The sequence below is a fragment of the Eptatretus burgeri genome, chromosome 5, assembly GCF_056783735.1.
Source record: "Eptatretus burgeri isolate ZD-2024b chromosome 5, Ebu_testis_v1, whole genome shotgun sequence".
NCBI classification, from domain to species: domain Eukaryota; kingdom Metazoa; phylum Chordata; class Myxini; order Myxiniformes; family Myxinidae; genus Eptatretus; species Eptatretus burgeri.
Genome location: NC_140965.1, coordinates 8,499,257 through 8,519,495, shown reverse-complemented (window position 1 = coordinate 8,519,495; position 20,239 = coordinate 8,499,257). Strand labels below are relative to the sequence as shown.

General features: G+C 44.5%; 1 protein-coding gene across 2 annotated transcripts in view; it reads left to right on the top strand.

Moving 5' to 3' along the window:
- LOC147025805 (vesicular glutamate transporter 1-like) overlaps positions 1–20,239 on the top strand; it is a 77,247-nt gene that overhangs the window by 8,451 nt on the left and 48,557 nt on the right. Inside the window, exons 1-8 of one of the 2 annotated variants that reach the window (XM_085880642.1) lie at positions 589–1,463; positions 3,224–3,470; positions 4,388–4,506; positions 4,834–4,948; positions 5,511–5,598; positions 15,683–15,769; positions 16,783–16,925; positions 18,027–18,176. In XM_085880642.1, coding sequence (XP_085736768.1) covers positions 1,378–1,463; positions 3,224–3,470; positions 4,388–4,506; positions 4,834–4,948; positions 5,511–5,598; positions 15,683–15,769; positions 16,783–16,925; positions 18,027–18,176 — 1,035 coding nt within the window. In that variant the 5' untranslated portion in view covers positions 589–1,377. Of the gene's footprint in view, positions 1–588; positions 1,464–3,223; positions 3,471–4,387; positions 4,507–4,833; positions 4,949–5,510; positions 5,599–15,682; positions 15,770–16,782; positions 16,926–18,026; positions 18,177–20,239 lie in introns of those variants that run through there. The other variant, XM_085880641.1, reaches the window with a different exon arrangement.

Here is a 20,239-nt window from a genome sequence, read left to right as displayed (position 1 = left end):
CTCATTTTGCCGACCTCGGAAGGATGACAGGCTGAGTCAACCCCCTGGTGTATTAATTCAGTGGCTCAACGGGGCTTGAACTCAGGACCTTTTGGATCCCAAGCCGCTGCCCTAACCACTGCGCCAACACCAGGCTCAATATATATATATATATATATATATATATATATATATATATATATATATATATATATATATATATATATATATATATATATATATATATATATATATATATATATATATATATATATATATATATATATGTAACGAGCTTCCTCTTCGCCATACATACGTCCTATTTTCATACTGTCGATGGCAGTGCAAGGTTTCCTATCTATCGGATTCTCTGAAGGATGTTCTATTAATATTGCGAGAGCTGCGATCCCAACACCGCAGCGAGCGGACGCTACGAGGGTGGAGGGGGTGGGTGGGTGTGGGCGGGTCGTGGAAAGGGTGGGGGGGTTGGGGATAGATACAGATATTGCAGGTTCTAATCTACAGGGTATATAGTCGAGCTGAGAGCGTCATGACAACGCGGAGCGAGGATACGAGCTCGTCACGTGTCTCACATATATGTCCCCCGTGTATACGTTGATCAATCCGTGGAACCGTGTACACACAGGGCGCAATATGGCGACGAGCACCGTGCTCTCAGGCGCACCCTGACATCTTGAAGGAAATTAATATCAGGGTCGCAGCACCCCGTGCACCCCTGTCGCACACCAAGCATCCGTGAACGGTTCGCTGCGACGCGTGGGAGTTTTATTTATCGTCGCTGCCCTTTTGTTGCCCCGTCCGCGATCTCAAGCTCTTTTCTCCGGTATCTGTGGAAAATCTTGGGTTTCACCTCGAGCTGCATCAGACCTGCCGTGGGCTCTAAATTTTTAATACCCTCTCGCTCTCTCTCTCTCCCGCCAAACAAGCTTTATATAGCAAAAGGCTGATGACGTGACGTGCGAAAGGGCGCCCGCGGACCCGGGGGGTTCTCTTGGCGGATTCGACGGCAGGTTGCGCGTCTCCTCCCTCCGCTCCCGTCGTCCAAACGTGTCCAGTAGAGAGTCTGCCCGTGCTTCTGAACCGTCTCGTACCCGCAGAGTCGCTCTCCGCGGTGCTGAACCGTCTCGTACCCGCAGAGTCGCTCTCCGCGGTGCTGAACCGACTCATCCCGCAGCCCGAGCTTTCCCGCCCATTCTCATCGGCCACGTGTCCGCTCGATGAGACGTCTCTGATTTGGAACGTGCCGCACTGGAGGGAGGCCTCTCGACGGAGGAGCCGCGCAACGAAAAGCGCACCCCCGACCTTGCGACGATGAGCGAGAGCTCGCTCGCCACTTGCGCTTTGTAGCCAAGCGGTCTCACCAGGCTGAACGGCGCCATGGACGCGCTCCACGAGCGGGTGATTATGCCTGGCAAAGAGAAGATCAAGGAAGTGGCCGGGAGGTCTCTCCGCATCTTGCAGAGGTACGACTACCTGCTCGACGTGCAGCGTCTCCCCCTCACCGCACGGGCCCATCCTCTTCGTCTCCGTTTATCGCTCTCGGTATCGGCTCATGGCCGCTCCGCGCTTCTTACATTACATCACAGTTCGGTCGCGAGAACATTCCACAGGTCATCTCGAACCATCACATGTCACTGACGGTTCCTCCAACACGTGGTTGGAAAATGAGGGCAAATTGGCCGACCGGAATGGGGTTCTTGGGAACTGTTCGCAGGCGTGCCGGGAGCGCAGTTGGGAAGCGCAGAGTTCTCACGTTCGAGCAGGCGATGGGTCCGTGGACCAAGAACGATCAATGAACGTGTTACCTTTAAAAAAAAATACCTTGCAGCGCTACACATGATGACGTAGAGCTCGTGTAATTGTTAATAAACAAATAAATAAAATCTGGACATTTTAAATAATCACCTAATCCTGTGTACGCACAAACCTGAACAGGTGTGGAGGAGTAATGGGGTGGGGGGGGGGTGATTACTTTTACATTTGAAAACGATTTATCCTATAAATACACCTGTGACGTCACGCAGCTTATTTTAATCCTGCGGGGCGCATCTGTCGACGTCGAGAAACTGATTAAAATCCAAGCTTCTCGTTGTAATTCGCGGAGATTTCAGGCAACAATAAATAAAATCGGGGGGAATGCTGTCACCTGTTGTTCACTCGAAACACAATTGACGTCATAAAGCCAAAACACAACGGCATTGTTACCATGACAACGAGCATCAAGGTGTTGCGCGTTTCGCACACTTTTTACATTTCTCTATTTGCTGTCTTGTGGGCAAAGGCTTCGAAGAAGACGTGATACATTGGGTCACGTGATGAGTGATGCTCAGGTGTGTTCACTGCACAAACGCTTTTTTTTTTTTTGCAGTACTGAAGAACCACGGGCTGGATGAGCGTGGAAATAACACGGAGTCCTCTTTTTGGGGCCTTCGGGCGTACACAGACCCCCCCCCCCAAAAAAAAGATCTTAATCCGCCTCTGCGTTAAACAGGTCTGTGGGTATTAAAGCAGCTGATCAATGTCGTCGTCTCGCATGCCAGTGGCAAATTACGTGCCATTTCACGTGGACAAGAATTGTCCATTTTGAATGTACTCGTTGGTTGTGATGTGAGGCCTCGTCTCTCCGAGCCGCAGCCGGAGGAACCTCCGACTAATTAATCCTCATGGGAAGTCCGCGGCCATTGAGCGCTCGGTGCAATGTTCGACAGCAATCCTCCTCCGCTCATCCTGTGGCCAAGTATGGGCAGGTGTGAAAAAATTTAGAAAAGGACACAAAATAAATTAAATAAAAATTTCAACAACAACAGTGACAGCAGCAGCAATAACAACCTGCACGAGCAAATCGATGCAATCATTCGATATTTTAAAAAGCGTGAAAATGGAAAGGCATTGGGTAGTTGTTATAGATGTGTATATATATATATATATATATATATATATATATATATATATATATATATATATATATATATATATATATATATATATTTATCATATAAATTTATCATATATATATATATATTTATCATATATATTTATCATAAAAATTTATCATATATATATATATATTTATCATATATATTTATCCTATACATATCATATTATTGTCGGATTTGTCGCCGCGCAAGTCTCGCATGTTGCCGACCGGGACACACAATGCCTGCTTTTGTTTACATGTCCTCGGAATCGTTTGATGTTCCTTCCTTTGGGATTGTCGGTCCAGGCGGATGTCCAAAGGCGACAACGAGAACATCGAGCTGACCGAGGATGGCAAGCCCGTTAACGTCAAGCCCAAGAAGGAGGTTTTGTGCGACTGCCGATGCTTCGGCATTCCCAAGCGCTACATCGTCGCCATCATGAGCGGCCTTGGTTTCTGCATCTCCTTCGGCATCCGCTGCAACCTCGGCGTGGCCGTCGTGGACATGGTTAACAACAGCACTCTACGAACCGGCAACAAAGAAGTAACCGAGGTGCTGTCACGCGGATCGTTTCATCATTTACCTGGACGTGCGCGAGCGTCGGGGGGGGGGGGGGCTCGCGAATTTGCTCGAGGGGAGGTGTCATTGAGCGTCCAGGTGGGATTTGGCGGAATGTGGGGCGGGTTCGAAATTCTCGAAACGGTCCTCGGATCATCGATCATGTCGACACACAAGGGCCGATCGTAAAGTTGGAAATGCTCAAATAAACGGGTGACGGGTCCACTTTCCGATCTCAAATATAATTGTTCGACACGTTTGGCGTTTTTTGGACATCTTTCCAATCTCTGGTTCGTGTCGAACTTTCTGAACGTCCTTTGGCTGTGCACGGACCCCTTGATGGACTGATCAGTAAATTCGTGGCCTTTCCATTACAACGTGACGTTATTATCACATTTTTTGAAATTTTATCTCGACCTTCCAAACGGAACAATCCTCAATTATTTATTATAATCGAATATATTTAACGAGACTAATTAGTGCACCGTATATAAATAATTAAACATGGTCACTGAATTAATTTTAAAATCCCGAGTGATGAAAAAGATGAATGAACAAAACGTCCTGTCCTCGCTCTGTTCAACTTACGAACATTGTTTAAATATTTGCGCAAAATGAGATTTATTTATTTAATTATTCACTCGATTATTTGTTTATTTACAAAAGGCTATTATTATTATATTTATTATCATGACTTTTAACCTTGAAGTTGGGAATTTTGATTTTAACGGTAATTTGTAGAAAAACCTTCAACTTGCATGGTGTGTAGTTATTGTTGTATTATCCAGTCATTAGTTCGGCATTGCATCGCTCGTTGAGGACACGTCGTCGTTAACGGTTCATCGGGCCGGAGTGCTTGCGATTGAATGAGCGAGAGCCGCACCCCGCACTGTCCGTGCTTCGTGTCGCAGGAACCCGAGTTCAGCTGGGATTCCGAGATCGTGGGGTTGATCCACGGCTCCTTCTTCTGGGGTTATATCGTCACGCAGATACCTGGAGGATTCATCGCTAACAGATTCGCAGCCAATCGGTAAGTATCGAGCTTTGCGCACGCGCTCGCGATGTCATTTCTTGAATTATTGTGACGTCATTTCTTGCTCTATTGTGACGTCACTCCCAAATGAATGTACGACCATTGAGAGTCGAGGTGTGTGATCATCGTGCGGATGGAATGAATGGAAATCAACGCCATTGAACAGTTGTCACATCGAAGCACACACACACACACACACACACACACACACACACACACACACACACACACACACACACACACACACACACACACACACACACACACACACACACACCTCTCGAGCCTTGATCTAACACCTCCTCCCTGCGTGTCCCGGTGCAGTGTGTTCGGACTTGCGATCGTCTCGACGTCCATCCTGAACATGTTCATCCCGGCAGCAGCGCGTTTACACTACAGCTGCGTCATCTGCGTGCGCGTGCTGCAGGGTCTGGTGGAGGTACACCTACCTGTCTGTTACACCTGCAGCTGCACCTCCTGTATCACACCGTCGGAGAGGAATGTGACCTTTAAAAAAATATATATAATTGATTTGTATATGAACGAGCTTTATGTACACGGGTACCAAATGGTGTCAAAATCGGTTTCATTCGTTGTCGGTAAATCTGGCAGTTTCATGAACTCGGGGTTCAGTTTACCTGCCAGAAGGAGAACCTGTTGGCACCGACACTATCAGCCTCAGTGCCTCGATGGATAATCGGATTCAAGTAACGACTCGAATCTTTCAATTATAACGGCATCCCGAGCTGTCAGTGGATTCTCGACGATGGAGGAAATCTTCACTTTTATATTCGGTTGACGGACGATCCAATAAAATTACAACCTTTCGTCTTAACAAAGGAATTTGTCGTTGTGGTCACGTGATCACCGTACCTGTGCAATGCACCGACGCAATAAGGATATTCGAGTTGTGCTGAACACGCGCGCACATTTATTTATTTTCCCTCGTTATGTTGATTTTTTTTTTGTTCCTCGTTTTACCTCCTCTTTCTCATCTTCAGGGTGTCACGTACCCCGCATGTCATGGTATCTGGAGTAAATGGGCCCCCCCATTGGAGCGCAGCAAGCTCGCCACGATGGCTTTCTGCGGTGAGTTATTACATTCCAACCTGACCGACTTACACACACACACACACCTGTATGCATCCATATGTGTACCTGTCCTCGAACCAAAACCCCTCATCAGACGCTTTAATTTTCTGGTGGTCGAAACGACAAACACTTCTCTGGGCCATAACTCAAGGCATTTTTCAAGGACAGCTGAATCTGATTGGTTGAGGCTTGGAGTCAGACCCCGCCCACATAATTGTTGTGGATTTCGACCACACCCACACCCTGCAGTTTTTATGAGTGTTGGCCTGGTGTGTGCACGAGTGAGATTTTGTGCAGTTCGTTTTGCTTGGTGGAACGTTGATGTGACATCATTGTTTACGCCACAATCACTGTTGTATAGTACTGTATTGTAGTACACTTTATATACAGTACAACATGATGCTGGAATAGGGGGCATCATTCTCGCCTGTGGGATTCTTTCAAAATCGGATCTGAATAAAACTACTCCGACTGTCGTCATCATCGAAGGCCGGGTAAGGGTTATGGGTGCCGCATCACGGAGTACGCAGTGCTTGGAAAGGGTGGTTTCAGCTGGCTGCCTTGTCGGAATGTGGACGATAAACCTCACATGGAATATTTTTTTTTAATGAAGAGCCTTCAGGACAGCAGCATTTAATTGCCTCTGGTGTCAAGGTTAGACTTATGGGGATGTCATCATGTCAAGGTTAGGCTTATGGGGATGTCATCATGTCAAGGTTAGGCTTATGGGGATGTCATCATGTCAAGGTTAGGCTTATGGGGATGTCGTCATGTCAAGGTTAGGCTTATGGGGATGTCGTCATGTCAAGGTTAGGCTTATGGGGATGTCGTCATGTCAAGGTTAGAATTATGGGGATGTTGTCATGTCAAGGTTAGGCTTATGGGGATGTCATCATGTCAAGGTTAGAATTATGGGGATGTCGTCATGTCAAGGTTAGGCTTATGGAGATGTCGTCATGTCAAGGTTAGAATTATGGGGATGTTGTCATGTCAAGGTTAGGCTTATGGGGATGTTGTCATGTCAAGGTTAGGCTTATGGGGATGTCGTCATGTCAAGGTTAGGCTTATGGGGATGTCGTCATGTCAAGTTCGGCTCATGGGGATGTCGTCATGTCAAGGTTAGAATTATGGGGATGTCGTCATGTCAAGGTTATAATTCTGGGGATGTTGTCATGTCAAGGTTAGGCTTATGGGGATGTCATCATGTCAAGGTTAGAATTATGGGGATGTCGTCATGTCAAGGTTAGGCTTATGGAGATGTCGTCATGTCAAGGTTAGAATTGTGGGGATGTTGTCATGTCAAGGTTAGGCTTATGGGGATGTCGTCATGTCAAGGTTAGGCTTATGGGGATGTCATCATGTCAAGGTTAGGCTTATGGGGATATCGTCATGTCAAGGTTAGGCTTATGGGGATGTCATCATGTCAAGGTTAGGCTTATGGGGATGTCGTCATGTCAAGTTCGGCTTATGGGGATGTCGTCATGTCAAGGTTAGGCTTATAGGGATGTCATCATGTCAAGGTTAGGCTTATGGGGATGTCGTCATGTCAAGGTTAGGCTTATGGGGATGTCGTCATGTCAAGGTTAGGCTTATGGGGATGTCGTCATGTCAAGGTTAGGCTTATGGGGATGTCGTCATGTCAAGGTTAGGCTTATGGGGATGTCATCATGTCAAGGTTAGGCTTATGGGGATGTCATCATGTCAAGGTTAGAATTATGGGGATGTCGTCATGTCAAGGTTAGGCTTATGGAGATGTCGTCATGTCAAGGTTAGAATTATGGGGATGTTGTCATGTCAAGGTTAGGCTTATGGGGATGTCGTCATGTCAAGGTTAGGCTTATGGGGATGTCGTCATGTCGAGATTAGGCTTATGGGGATGTCGTCATGTCAAGGTCGGCTCATGGCGATGTCGTCATGTCAAGGTTAGGCTTATGGGGATGTCGTCATGTCAAGGTTAGAATTATGGGGATGTTGTCATGTCAAGGTTAGGCTTATGGGGATGTCATCATGTCAAGGTTAGAATTATGGGGATGTCGTCATGTCAAGGTTAGGCTTATGGAGATGTCGTCATGTCAAGGTTAGAATTATGGGGATGTCATCATGTCAAGGTTAGAATTATGGGGATGTCGTCATGTCAAGGTTAGGCTTATGGAGATGTCGTCATGTCAAGGTTAGAATTATGGGGATGTTGTCATGTCAAGGTTAGGCTTATGGGGATGTCATCATGTCAAGGTTAGAATTATGGGGATGTTGCCATGTCAAGGTTAGACTTATGGCGATGTCATCATGTCAAGGATAGAATTATGGGGATGTTGTCATGTCAAGGTTAGGCTTATGGGGATGTCATCATGTCAAGGTTAGAATTATGGGGATGTCGTCATGTCAAGGTTAGGCTTATGGAGATGTCGTCATGTCAAGGTTAGAATTATGGGGATGTTGTCATGTCAAGGTTAGGCTTATGGGGATGTCGTCATGTCAAGGTTAGGCTTATGGGGATGTCGTCATGTCAAGGTTAGGCTTATGGGGATGTCCTCATGTCAAGGTCGGCTCATGGGGATGTCGTCATGTCAAGGTTAGGCTTATGGGGATGTCGTCATGTCAAGGTTAGAATTATGGGGATGTTGTCATGTCAAGGTTAGGCTTATGGGGATGTCATGTCAAGGTTAGAATTATGGGGATGTCGTCATGTCAAGGTTTGGCTTATGGAGATGTCGTCATGTCAAGGTTAGAATTATGGGGATGTTGCCATGTCAAGGTTAGGCTTATGGGGATGTCATCATGTCAAGGTTAGAATTATGGGGATGTCGTCATGTCAAGGTTAGGCTTATGGAGATGTCGTCATGTCAAGGTTAGAATTATGGGGATGTTGTCATGTCAAGGTTAGGCTTATGGGGATGTCGTCATGTCAAGGTTAGGCTTATGGGGATGTCGTCATGTCAAGGTTAGGCTTATGGGGATGTCGTCATGTCAAGTTCGGCTTATGGGGATGTCGTCATGTCAAGGTTAGGCTTATAGGGATGTCATCATGTCAAGGTTAGGCTTATGGGGATGTCGTCATGTCAAGGTTAGGCTTATGGGGATGTCGTCATGTCAAGGTTAGGCTTATGGGGATGTCGTCATGTCAAGGTTAGGCTTATGGGGATGTCGTCATGTCAAGGTTAGGCTTATCGGGATGTCATCATGTCAAGGTTAGAATTATGGGGATGTTGTCATGTCAAGGTTAGAATTATGGGGATGTCGTCATGTCAAGGTCGGCTCATGGGGATGTCGTCATGTCAAGGTTAGGCTTATGAGGATGTCATCATGTCAAGGTTGGAATTATGGGGATGTTGCCATGTCAAGGTTAGGCTTATGGGGATGTCGTCATGTCAAGGTTAGGCTTATGGGGATGTCATTATGTCAAGGTTAGAATTATGGGGATGTTGTCATGTCAAGGTTAGGCTTATAAGGATGTCATAATGTCAAGGTTAGGCTTATGGGGATGTCATCATGTCAAGGTTAGGCTTATGGGGATGTCGTCATGTCAAGGTTAGGCTTATGGGGATGTCGTCATGTCAAGGTTAGGCCTATGGGGATGTCGTCATGTCAAGGTTAGGCTTATGGGGATGTCATCATGTCAAGGTTACAATTATGGGGATGTTGTCATGTCAAGGTTAGGCTTATGGGGATGTCATCATGTCAAGGTTAGAATTATGGGGATATCGTCATGTCAAGGTTAGGCTTATGGAGATGTCATCATGTCAAGGTTAGAATTATGGGGATGTTGTCTTGTCAAGGTTAGGCTTATGGGGATGTCGTCATGTCAAGATTAGGCTTATGGGGATGTCGTCATGTCAAGGTCGGCTCATGGGGATGTCGTCATGTCAAGGTTAGGCTTATGGGGATGTAGTCATGTCAAGGTTAGAATTATGGGGATGTTGTCATGTCAAGGTTAGGCTTATGGGGATGTCATCATGTCAAGGTTAGAATTATGGGGATGTCGTCATGTCAAGGTTAGGCTTATGGAGATGTCGTCATGTCAAGGTTAGAATTATGGGGATGTTGCCATGTCAAGGTTAGGCTTATGGGGATGTCGTCATGTCAAGGTTAGGCTTATGGGGATGTCATCATGTCAAGGTTAGAATTATGGGGATGTTGTCATGTCAAGGTTAGGCTTATAAGGATGTCATAATGTCAAGGTTAGGCTTATGGGGAGGTCATCATGTCAAGGTTAGCCTTATGGGGATGTCGTCATGTCAAGGTTAGGCTTATGGGGAGGTCATCATGTCAAGGTTAGGCTTATGGGGAGGTCATCATGTCAAGGTTAGGCTAATGGGGATGTCGTCATGTCAAGGTTAGGCTTATAAGGATGTCGTCATGTCAAGGTTAGGCTTATAGGGATGTCGTCATGTCAAGGTTAGGCTTATGGGATGTCATGGCAGTTAGAAACTAGGAAGGTGTTTAACCAAGACCATCTTGGTTTTCAACGACCACGGCATCCCCATGGCCATGAGGTCCAAAATTTGTGAGCCTTCAATAATTTAATGACCATTTATTATTGTTTTCTGCAGAGGACATCTGGACGCTCCAAAGTTCGCCAATAATGTCTCGTTGTTAACCCTTTACCTCCGAGGTCGGCAACCTGCGGCCCGCGGGCCAAATGCGGCCCTCGAGCTCCTCCGTGCGGCCCGCAGCGCCTTGTCCGAATTTCCATTAGGTGCAGCCCGCGAAACATTTTTCTGAACCGACGGCAAATTTAACATATGTGGACATATGATTCTTCCACATATATCACAGTCTCTGTACGTCACAATAAATTATCTTCGCTTCGAGTCCACTTAACTTGGTCTTAAATATTTTTTCGTTGTTGTTTCAGATGGCTGAAGGTCTTAAGGTTCAATTTACAATTACATTTATTATAATTGATTTTAGGTGTGTTTGTTATTTTTTCGGGTTGGGAGGGCTGTGCGGCATGCGAGGTGGCCCGAACGTGGCCCAGTGGCCCGTGGCCTGGTTTAGGTTGCTGACGCCTGCTTTACCTGCTTATTACCTTTACTTTTCTCATCGATTGTAATCTCCTTGAACGGGTTTCAGAAGGGGTAACAGAGTTCTCACAGGACCAAAGTACTGTATCCTCTCTTTTTACACAGATCATGGTATGAGGACCAGTTTGTGATGTTTTGACTTTGTTCTCCTATCTCTGTTTCAAGGGCTCATTCAATTATTGTACCTGAACCCCTGGACAACATCTGATTGTAGTTCAGTTGTAATAGTTCTTGCTGTAGTTTTCTGAATCTCGGTGAGATTCTGCTCTTTCACACCAGTTGCTTGGACTATAAGCAGCAGAAGATCAGGTTCCAGGTTCTCTTGACTCCTCAGATTCCAGGCTATTTTGACTCCTCAGCTTCCATGTTATTTTGATCCCTCAGCTTCCAGGTTCTCTTAATCCCTCAGCTTCCAGGTTATCTTGATCCCTCAGCTTGCAGGTTATTTTGACTCCTCAGCGTCCAGGTTTTTTGACTCCTTGGCATCCAGGTTCTTTTGACTCCTCAGGTTCCAGGTTATTTTGACTCCTCAGCTTCCAGGTTCTTTTGACTCCTAAGGTTCCAGGTTCTTTTGACTCCTCGGGTTCCAGGTTCTTTTGACTCCTCAGGTTCCAGGTTCTTTTGACTCCTCAGGTTCCAGGTTTTCTTGATCCCTCAACTTCCAGGTTATTTTGACTCTTCAGCTTCAAGGTTCCTTTGACTCCTCAGCTTCCAGGTTCTTTTGACTCCTCAGCTTCCAGTTTCTTTTGACTTCTCAGGTTCCAGGTTCTTTTGACTCCTCAGGTTCCAGGTTTTCTTGATCCCTCAGATTCCAGGTTCTCTTGATCCCTCAGCTTCCAGGTTATTTTGACTTCTCAGGTTCCAGGTTATTTTGACTCCTCAGGTTCCAGGTTTTCTTGATCCCTCAGCTTCCAGGTTCTTTTGACTCCTAAGCTTCCAGGTTCTTTTGACTCTTCAGCTTCCAGGTTCTTTTGACTCCTCCGCTTCCAGGTTCTTTTGACTCCTCCGCTTCCAGGTTCTTTTGACTCCTCAGCTTCCAGGTTCTTTTGACTCCTCAGGTTTCAGGTTTTCTTGATCATTCAGCTTCTAGGTTCTCTTGATCCCTCAGCCTTCAGGTCCTCGACATCGTTTTTCATGTCCTGGTACTTCTAGATTTTTTTTTCTGATTTCCATGTTATTTGGGCTAAAGTCACTCGAAGTACGACAAACACCTCCATTCACAATGCCATCCTTTCCTTTTTATGCCAAGTACGATGTCCCGGTCACAATGCCTTGTTTTCAGTGTTCACACTTTATATGATGGTCACGTGTTGCAACATGAGCATCACGTCCTCGTTTCTGACGATTGTCCTTGGTTTTCATGCTTCAATGAGTTTTCTGGGGCAGGGATAATCAAGGTTTTGTCGATTTACCAGTGAACACGTCACTTTTCATAATATATATTCATAATGATAATTATTTTGTAGCCTTGCATCGAGAGTAAGTGGAAACGTTAATTCGTTTTTCTCTTTCTTCCTTTTTTTTCCTCATTGAGCTTTACATTTCTCAACAAATTGAGATATCTATTCATTAATTATATAACTTCTAAGGGTTTCATATCAACTGCTAAATTAAGCTAAAGTTGTTCACTCGCATGTCGGTGACATGTTAACAATGACGTTTTTGTCCAGGATGACGTTTGTCACGGCATTGTTTTGTGGTGACGTTTTTCATTTACATTTACTTATCAATGATGAAAACTAAGTTTTATGATGTTTTAAAAAAAATTATTGTCACCTCTGCCACCAAAGGTAGACGGAAGTATTGTTTTCACCCCTGTCTGTTTGGCTGTTTGTCTGTTTATTTTTTTGCGTGCACAATATCTCAAAAAGTTGAGTACGGATTCGGATGAAACTTGGTGGGCAGGATGGGTGTGCGACAAGGATGAACGGGTTATATTTTGGTGAAGATCCGATAAAAAACTTTTTCAAGTGATTCTTCACCATTGAGAGATAGGACTAAAATGATATATAGCACGATATATCAAAAAAGTTGTGGAGGGATTCGGACGAAACTTTGTGGACATGTTGGGTGTGTGACAAGAATGAATTGATTCAAATTTGGTGAAGATCCAAATCCAGAACCGGATGGGAGAATTTTAAAAAAAATTTAAAACGGATTCTTCACTCTTGTGAGATGTGGCCAAAAACGATATATAGCATCATATCTCAAAAATATATGGGGCCCGATATGTTCCATTGGATGAGGCATTGCGTGGCGGAGGTGTGAGCTCCACCGAGTGCCCTTCTAATTTGAGTTTGTTTTTTTCCCGTTAATGGCTTTTTTCGTCTTGATGTTTTCTCATTGTATTTGAGCACCCTTCATTTTCGTACAAGGTCGTGTCGCCCGTCCTTCTCAAACTTGCATAAGTGGGAATATGAAGGTCAAATGTAATGTTTTCATCAGTTCAGCTGTCTTAGTTCTTAAAATCATGTTAAAAAGACTATTTCACTGGGAGGTTTCAAGCGAGAAACGGCAGGTTATATTAAAGTTCCCTAAAACATACAATCGAGTCACTGAAAGCACGCATGCAGCACATGCACTAATGGCTTCATTAGCATTCGTATATCATTTCAAAAGTTACGTGTTTCCGCGTGTTTCATCATTATGCTAATGATATGCAAGTTTTGTAAAATGCATTTACCTCTTTGGCTGTTCTTCATATTTTTACTCTCTTTTCTTACCTCCTCCTCTGTCTTTCCTAAAAAAGTATGTTCCTCTTCTTATTTCCATCTTTATTTCTATTTATCATCTTTACTTTGCCAGTAATATTTGTTGTGCTGAGCACCCTTGCTGTTATGTTGTTCCTCAGCTCTTAAAGCTTTGGCTATGGTCCTTTCCTTTTCCTTTTCCTTTTCCTTTTCCTTTTCCTTTTCCTTTCCTTTCCTTTCCTTTCCTTTCCTTTCCTTTCCTTTTCCTTTTCCTTTTCCTTTTCCTTTTCCTTTTCCTTTTCCTTTCCCTTTCCCTTTCCCTTTCCTTTCCCTTTCCTTTCCCTTTCCCTTTCCTTTCCCTTTCCCTTTCCCTTTCCTTTCCCTTTCCCTTTCCTTTCCCTTTCCCTTTCCTTTCCCTTTCCCTTTCCCTTTCCTTTCCCTTTCCCTTTCCCTTTCCCTTTCCCTTTCCCTTTCCCTTTCCCTTTCCCTTTCCCTTTCCCTTTCCTTTCCTTTCCTTTCCTTTCCTTTCCTTTCCTTTCCTTTCCTTTCCTTTCCTTTCCCACTAGTTCTGTATTCTTTATGGGGGTTAGACTGTATATCATACCATCCTGTATTTTCTTATGAATATTGTTCCTATCTTCCAAATAAATGTTCGCTGACTTGATGTGTTTTCAAAATGGATGAGTTCTGGAGTGTAAAATGGTTCGACAGTGAGATTTTGTGTGTATATGATGGCAATATGTTGAGGTTCTGGTGTTATTGCCATCCGGTTTTTGCAAGATTTATTTTATTTTATCTGATGAGCTATCTATTGAGGATCGATGTATGGGTTGGTGGGTGATAGAAGAGAGAAGGGTGGAGTGAGGAAAGGAAAGATATTTGAGAGATGTGACGAAGATGAGGAGAGTTGAGGATTGAAGGGGGCACGTTGGGAGCAGTGTGACCACTCCTTGGCTTTTTTCACAAGATCTTGGCTATTCGTTGTTCACCTTGGCGTCTTGGTTTTCTATAGATTTTCTTAGCGCATAGGTTTTCTATTATCATCGTTTTTCCGAAACCTTGTGAATTCTTGGTTTTTTTCATTGGCTCACCTTGGCATTTATGAAAATGAGGAGTGGTCACACTGGTTGGGAGGGGAATGGCCAGAAACATCAGCTGTATATGATGGCATAATAAATATAGGACTCTGTAAGTCAGTGTATAAACCAAATGGCAATTATTTTTTGGTGAAGTTCATTTTTGTTTGGAATAAAAACGAGTACACAATAAACAAAAGGTTTCTCGTACAAAACAAATAGCACTCACTGATGAAGATTGTTACAAAGGAAGTGATGGAGGTTGAAAATGCTTCCTGTCCAGGAGAATGCAATTTGCTGAGTCATATACAACTATTGTATCTGTAGGATGAATATTCAGATGATAATTTTACAATACGATGGAGAATATGGTGAATATTTCATGTTTGTGTGCCCAAATGATTTTGTCACATCTTAACGGACAAGGTCTGATTTGGGAATCATCGTCATCATCATCGCCATGTTGGTGTGCTAACACAGTTACGAGGCTACAATCATGGTAGGGTTGCCACTCTGACTCAGGAAGTCAGGGCAGGAATTTGAAAGTCGTCCATGGTGCTGACGACAACTTGCCTCCTATTCATTCGGGATTAGAAAAGTGATAAAATGCTTGTGCCATGATATGCTCTTTAAGAAGCATCAGCAAACATCGATGTGTCTTTATGTTGTCATGTAGCTTTTAATAAGTACTCGTTTTACTGTATATCAACCTGCAAGCTGATGAATTTAAGGTGTGTTCACAAAGCAAGGTTCGCAAAGCAAGCTGGAATAAATCTGAACACTTGAGAGCTGTGGTGTGTGCTAATGACGGTCCATATGTCGAATAATTAATGTCTGCGACCGTGGATTACACGGCATAAACATTTGGTCCACACGACTTGCCATTGGGGGGGGGGGGGTGTGGGGGTGACTCACTCGCCATCTATTGGCACAATTTATGATTTGGCCAGGGTACTGTCACACAATGGCCTAAATCTTTACAAAAGGCACAGTGGGATCTTTAAAGTCTACCAGCAATGCAAGCAGATGAGAAATCCAGCCTAACATCTGTGCTGAGGATGGCCACTCATTGATATAACATCCTGCCTGAAAATCATCAGAGTGGAAGTTTACAGTGGGGTTAGGGATTTGTTCTTTGGAAAGTGGACTATCTCTGAGATATCCACCCAGCCCAATAAAGGATGCAGAGGAGTCAACAAACGTGAAATTTTTTTCTGTACCACCAACTTGTTTATATTTCTATTAACTTACTCAATAAATAATTCAATGGAAAATCTCATTTCTCTGGCAGGTTCATATGCCGGTGCTGTGGTGGCAATGCCTATGGCTGGGATTTTGGTCCAATATGCAGGCTGGCAATGTGTGTTCTATGTGTACGGTAAGAGTGCAAGTCTTTCTCAATGTGTCTCTCTCTGTGTCTCTCTCTGTGTCTCTCTCTGTGTCTCTCTCTGTCTCTGTCTCTCACTGTCTGTCTCTCTCTCTCTCTCTCTCTCTCTCTCTCTCTCTCTCTCTCTCTCTCTCTCTCTCTCTCTCTCTCTCTCTCTGTCTCTCTGTCTCTCTGTCTCTCTGTCTCTCTGTCTCTCTGTCTCTCTGTCTCTCTGTCTCTCTGTCTCTCTGTCTCTCTGTCTCTCTGTCTCTCTGTCTCTCTGTCTCTCTGTCTCTCTGTCTCTCTGTCTCTCTCTGTCTCTCTCTGTCTCTCTCTGTCTCTCTGTCTCTCTCTGTCTCTCTGTCTCTCTGTCTCTCTGTCTCTCTGTCTCTCTCTGTCTCTCTGTCTCTCTGTCTCTCTCTGTCTCTTCATTCCATATTATGTTTCATTGAATGAGAACACTTTATTTTGGTGAAATGTCAAATAAATTATGATTTCTCTCAATCTCACATTTCATCAAGAAATTGGCTTTCATCAGGTCCTATACTCATCCCTTTTTGGTTGTTCTGGCTGCTTTGCACTCTCAAAGAAGCCCTTCTTGAATTATTATTGCAAGTAACATTCGATTTTTTTTTTAATATATATATATATATATATATTTTTTTTGTGCATGGTACGTAGCTTGTATTTAGGTGGATGGGAGATTATGTCTGGGTTGGTGCAGAACAGGCATGATGGGCCAAATGGCATCTTGTGCCAAAGTTCCTTAGTGTAATAAGTGTACTTCTGCAGGAACTGTTGTAAAGGTCAAAGTGCATAGTTGGTGCAATAAAAGTAACAATACTTGTGATATGACGTTAGGAAATAGATTGTAGATACAATGGGATAACATATGGGCTGTTTTGCCATGTGTGTGTGCGCGCGCGCGCACATGTGCATTGGGGTGAGGTAGTGCAGGTGAAGAATTCTGACATATTTTCATATGTAATACATAGATAGACTCCCTAATCCCATTGTGACTGCAGGCACGCTTGGAATTTGTTGGTTCTTCTTCTGGCTGCTCTTGGCTTTCGAAAGCCCAGCCAAACACCCGACCATTACAGAGGAAGAACGCACGTACATTGAGAAGAGTATCGGTGAATCAGGACGCTTGATCAGTGTGACCGCGGTGAGTAGTACCGTGTTTGAACTCATTCAGAGAGCAGAATTCAACAACTATTTGAGGATTCACGTGCATTACAACAAGCGCATCTCGCATTGATGGACGTCGTCAGCGAGTATTAAAGATACTGTGGTATAATGGAGGAGTATATTGCAACTTTTTCCAAATTTTGCCACCGTAATCGTTATTTGGACCGGGTATCATTTCTGTCATTAACACATGGACACTATAACCACAACTCGGGGCACGAACATGGTTTCTTCCACCAGGCTTCTTCAGCACACCCATCATCAGGCCTGAAAAATGGTTTCCAGAAATAGCCTGGTGGTGGAAAGTCTGCTTGTTTAGTTGTTTTCACTGATGGCATTGTCTGTCCTTGTCTGTTACTCTCATATCACAATTACAACCGCACACTGCTGTGTTCAAATCAATTGGTAGAAAATCTCACTCATAGTCATAGTCACGTGCTTTATCATACGAGTCGATGATCTTTATGTATGTATGCAACTATGCATGCATAGACCTAATCTTGAGTACATATTTAACTTTAAAAGCAACACTGTTTCAATTATTTCACAATAATCATCATGCTAATTTTGGTGATGAAATACAATTGCAGTTATGAATTCTTTTTCAGATTTCCCATTGGTAGCTCACCGTTTTTGGAGGTTGTCAACATGGAAAGGTCGATTTTATAATGGGAGGAAAGATGGTCCACTCTTGACTCGACTGATACAGGGAAAGTGGCATTCGGACAAGCTTGCTGGCAATTTCAACAGGCCAAGCATACCGCTTGCAATTTGCACAGGCAGAAGAATGTATAGACATTCTCCTTTTATAAGATATCAGGCACAAGTGAATGGGGTTACCACTCTGGTTATCAACATTGAAGGGTTGCTTTAATAAATTGGAGGAAAAGTGGTGAAGTCGGGGAAAGTGGAATTTGGACACAACAGACATTCAACTTGTAATTTAGATCGACGAAAGGACACGGAGGCATTTTCGTTTTAACGTACTGTATATCAGGCACAAGTGACTGAGCAAGTGCTAACAGATGAGCTCAATGATGAAAGCCATAACCAAGAGTTCAATGGAAATATTTTGCAGAAATTTAAAACCCCATGGAAAAAGTTTTTCACGTCCATGCCCGTTTACGCCATCATCGTGGCGAATTTTTGCCGAAGTTGGACTTTCTACCTGCTGCTCATCAGCCAGCCAGCCTATTTCGAAGAGGTTTTTGGATTTCCACTCAGCAAGGTGAGCTATGCCTTTTTTGGTCCTGCACACATCTGGTGCTCATTATATGGGTTGAGGTCATCAATGCATTGGTGTTGATCTGTGTCGTATAAGGTGATTGGTTGGGGGTAGCAGCGAGGAAGACAAAATAGATTAGAGAGAAAAAAAAAAGGACAATCGTGTATTACGCATGCTTACATAGTCTATAGCCGAGAGTTTTAACACTTGAATTGTGTTATATTTGGAGCAATCACATCTTAAAAGATTATGAACATTAATTTTACCTCGATATACAGTGGATTGTTGATTTCATTGTGACATCATTACACATCCAATATGTCGGCTGTCCATCATTAACGAGGAAAAGGGCTGGAGGCAAGACTGAATTCATTAAACGCAAAATAGTTTAAAACAAATTTAGAAGTCATCACCACGCGCTGAACAACAATACACCAATGATCATTGTTGTACCTTCTTTTGTTAGTTTTGCATCTCCTCCAAAATGGTGGTCCTCGAGTGAATGACCTGCATGTCGTGACACGATGGAAATCTACAGTGTGAAATAACTTGAATTTTACTTTAATGTATAGTTCAGTGAAATCTACAGCATTCCATAAACAGAAGGATGCACTCAGAATATGAACAAATACTGGATACATACATACTGTTATGGCTGTGGAAATTCGCATTACACCATAAAGGGGCCCTCAGGTGAGATATCTTCATAGGTACATGTGTAGTTAGCCCAAACCCGTTGTATAGAGGGGATTTATGTGATCCATCCGGTCTGCGACGCTTTGAGTCTGTCGTTTTTCTTTTTCTATATTTTATTTCAAACACACAACATTTCAACAACCACGCCATCCCCATCACAGCGCCAACCACACTGCAACCACGCCACCTCCACCATCTACGCTACTATATCTTCGCCACTACGTCCGCTTCCGAACGGCAAACAAAGGCGCCAAGGAGGGAACAGCGAGGATGCGCAGGTTTCCCCGCCTGTTTCTTCCGTTTGACTTCCCCGCGCTTTGGAGTGGAGGAAGGGCAATGCAGGTCAAAGGTCAGAGGTCATGTGAAGGAGGGGTCTCGTTTTGGGGGAATAATTCTCTGGCCCAGAACCAAAAACTGACTCCCCCGGCTCCCGCACGGGGCGGGGTGGAGGGAAAGCGTGAGGGAACGCCCTTTTCGGGAACCCTCTCGAAGGAAGGTGGAGCCGAGAATGAGGCGGGGCGAAGGGCGGAGCCCGGCGCTATAAAAGATGGACACGGGCGGGGCGCTCTTGAGCCTCTTCCTCTTGACCCTCTTCCTCTTGAGCCTCTTCCTCTTGAGCCTCTTCCTCTTGAGCCGCTTCCTCTTGAGCCTCTTCCTCTTGAGCACTTCCTCTTCTGCCTTTTCCTCTTCGTCTTGGCTGGTGGTCTGGTTAGTCTTCGGTTGGTTTTTGTGGAGAGTTGGTCTTCGGGAAGAGGTCCTGCGCCCGCGCCTTGGCAAGCGGCCCTGTCACGAAGGCACGGACGGGAGACGCGGCAGCGCCCGTTGCGAGGTGGACCTGCACGTCCAGACGGGGAGTGCCGGAGAGGGTTCGCCGGCCGCGAGAGAGGTCGGGGCCATGCGCGACCACGCTGACGGTCGCGGGAGAGGAACTCACCAGCCATAAAAGGGAAGTCGCGACTTCTTTCTTTGTTTTCCTTCCTTTGTTTTTTGTATAAATGACTGTGGGATGCGCCTGTCCGACAAGTAGAACTGTTTTAGTGTTGCCGTGTGTACGCGTATTCGGTTGTAGCTCTGCATTGTTTCTTTTGTTTTAACTGTTATATGTGCATTTTTATTGTGACTGTAATATACGTGCTTACTTTGTGTCTGTGTCTGTGTGAATAAAGAGCTTGTGTGAACTTGTTCCCCGTTTCGCTGCGTCCTTCCCTTTGTTTGACTCTCCATCCTGCATCACGTAAGGGGTTCATAGTGGGTTTAAAACGGCCGTTAATTAATTGGAACCGTCGAGGCCGACGATAACACCACTCGGTTATCACTGTAGCACGGAACGGACCGCTTAAGCGGTTCGTGTCCGGAGTCGGCCTGTGGCG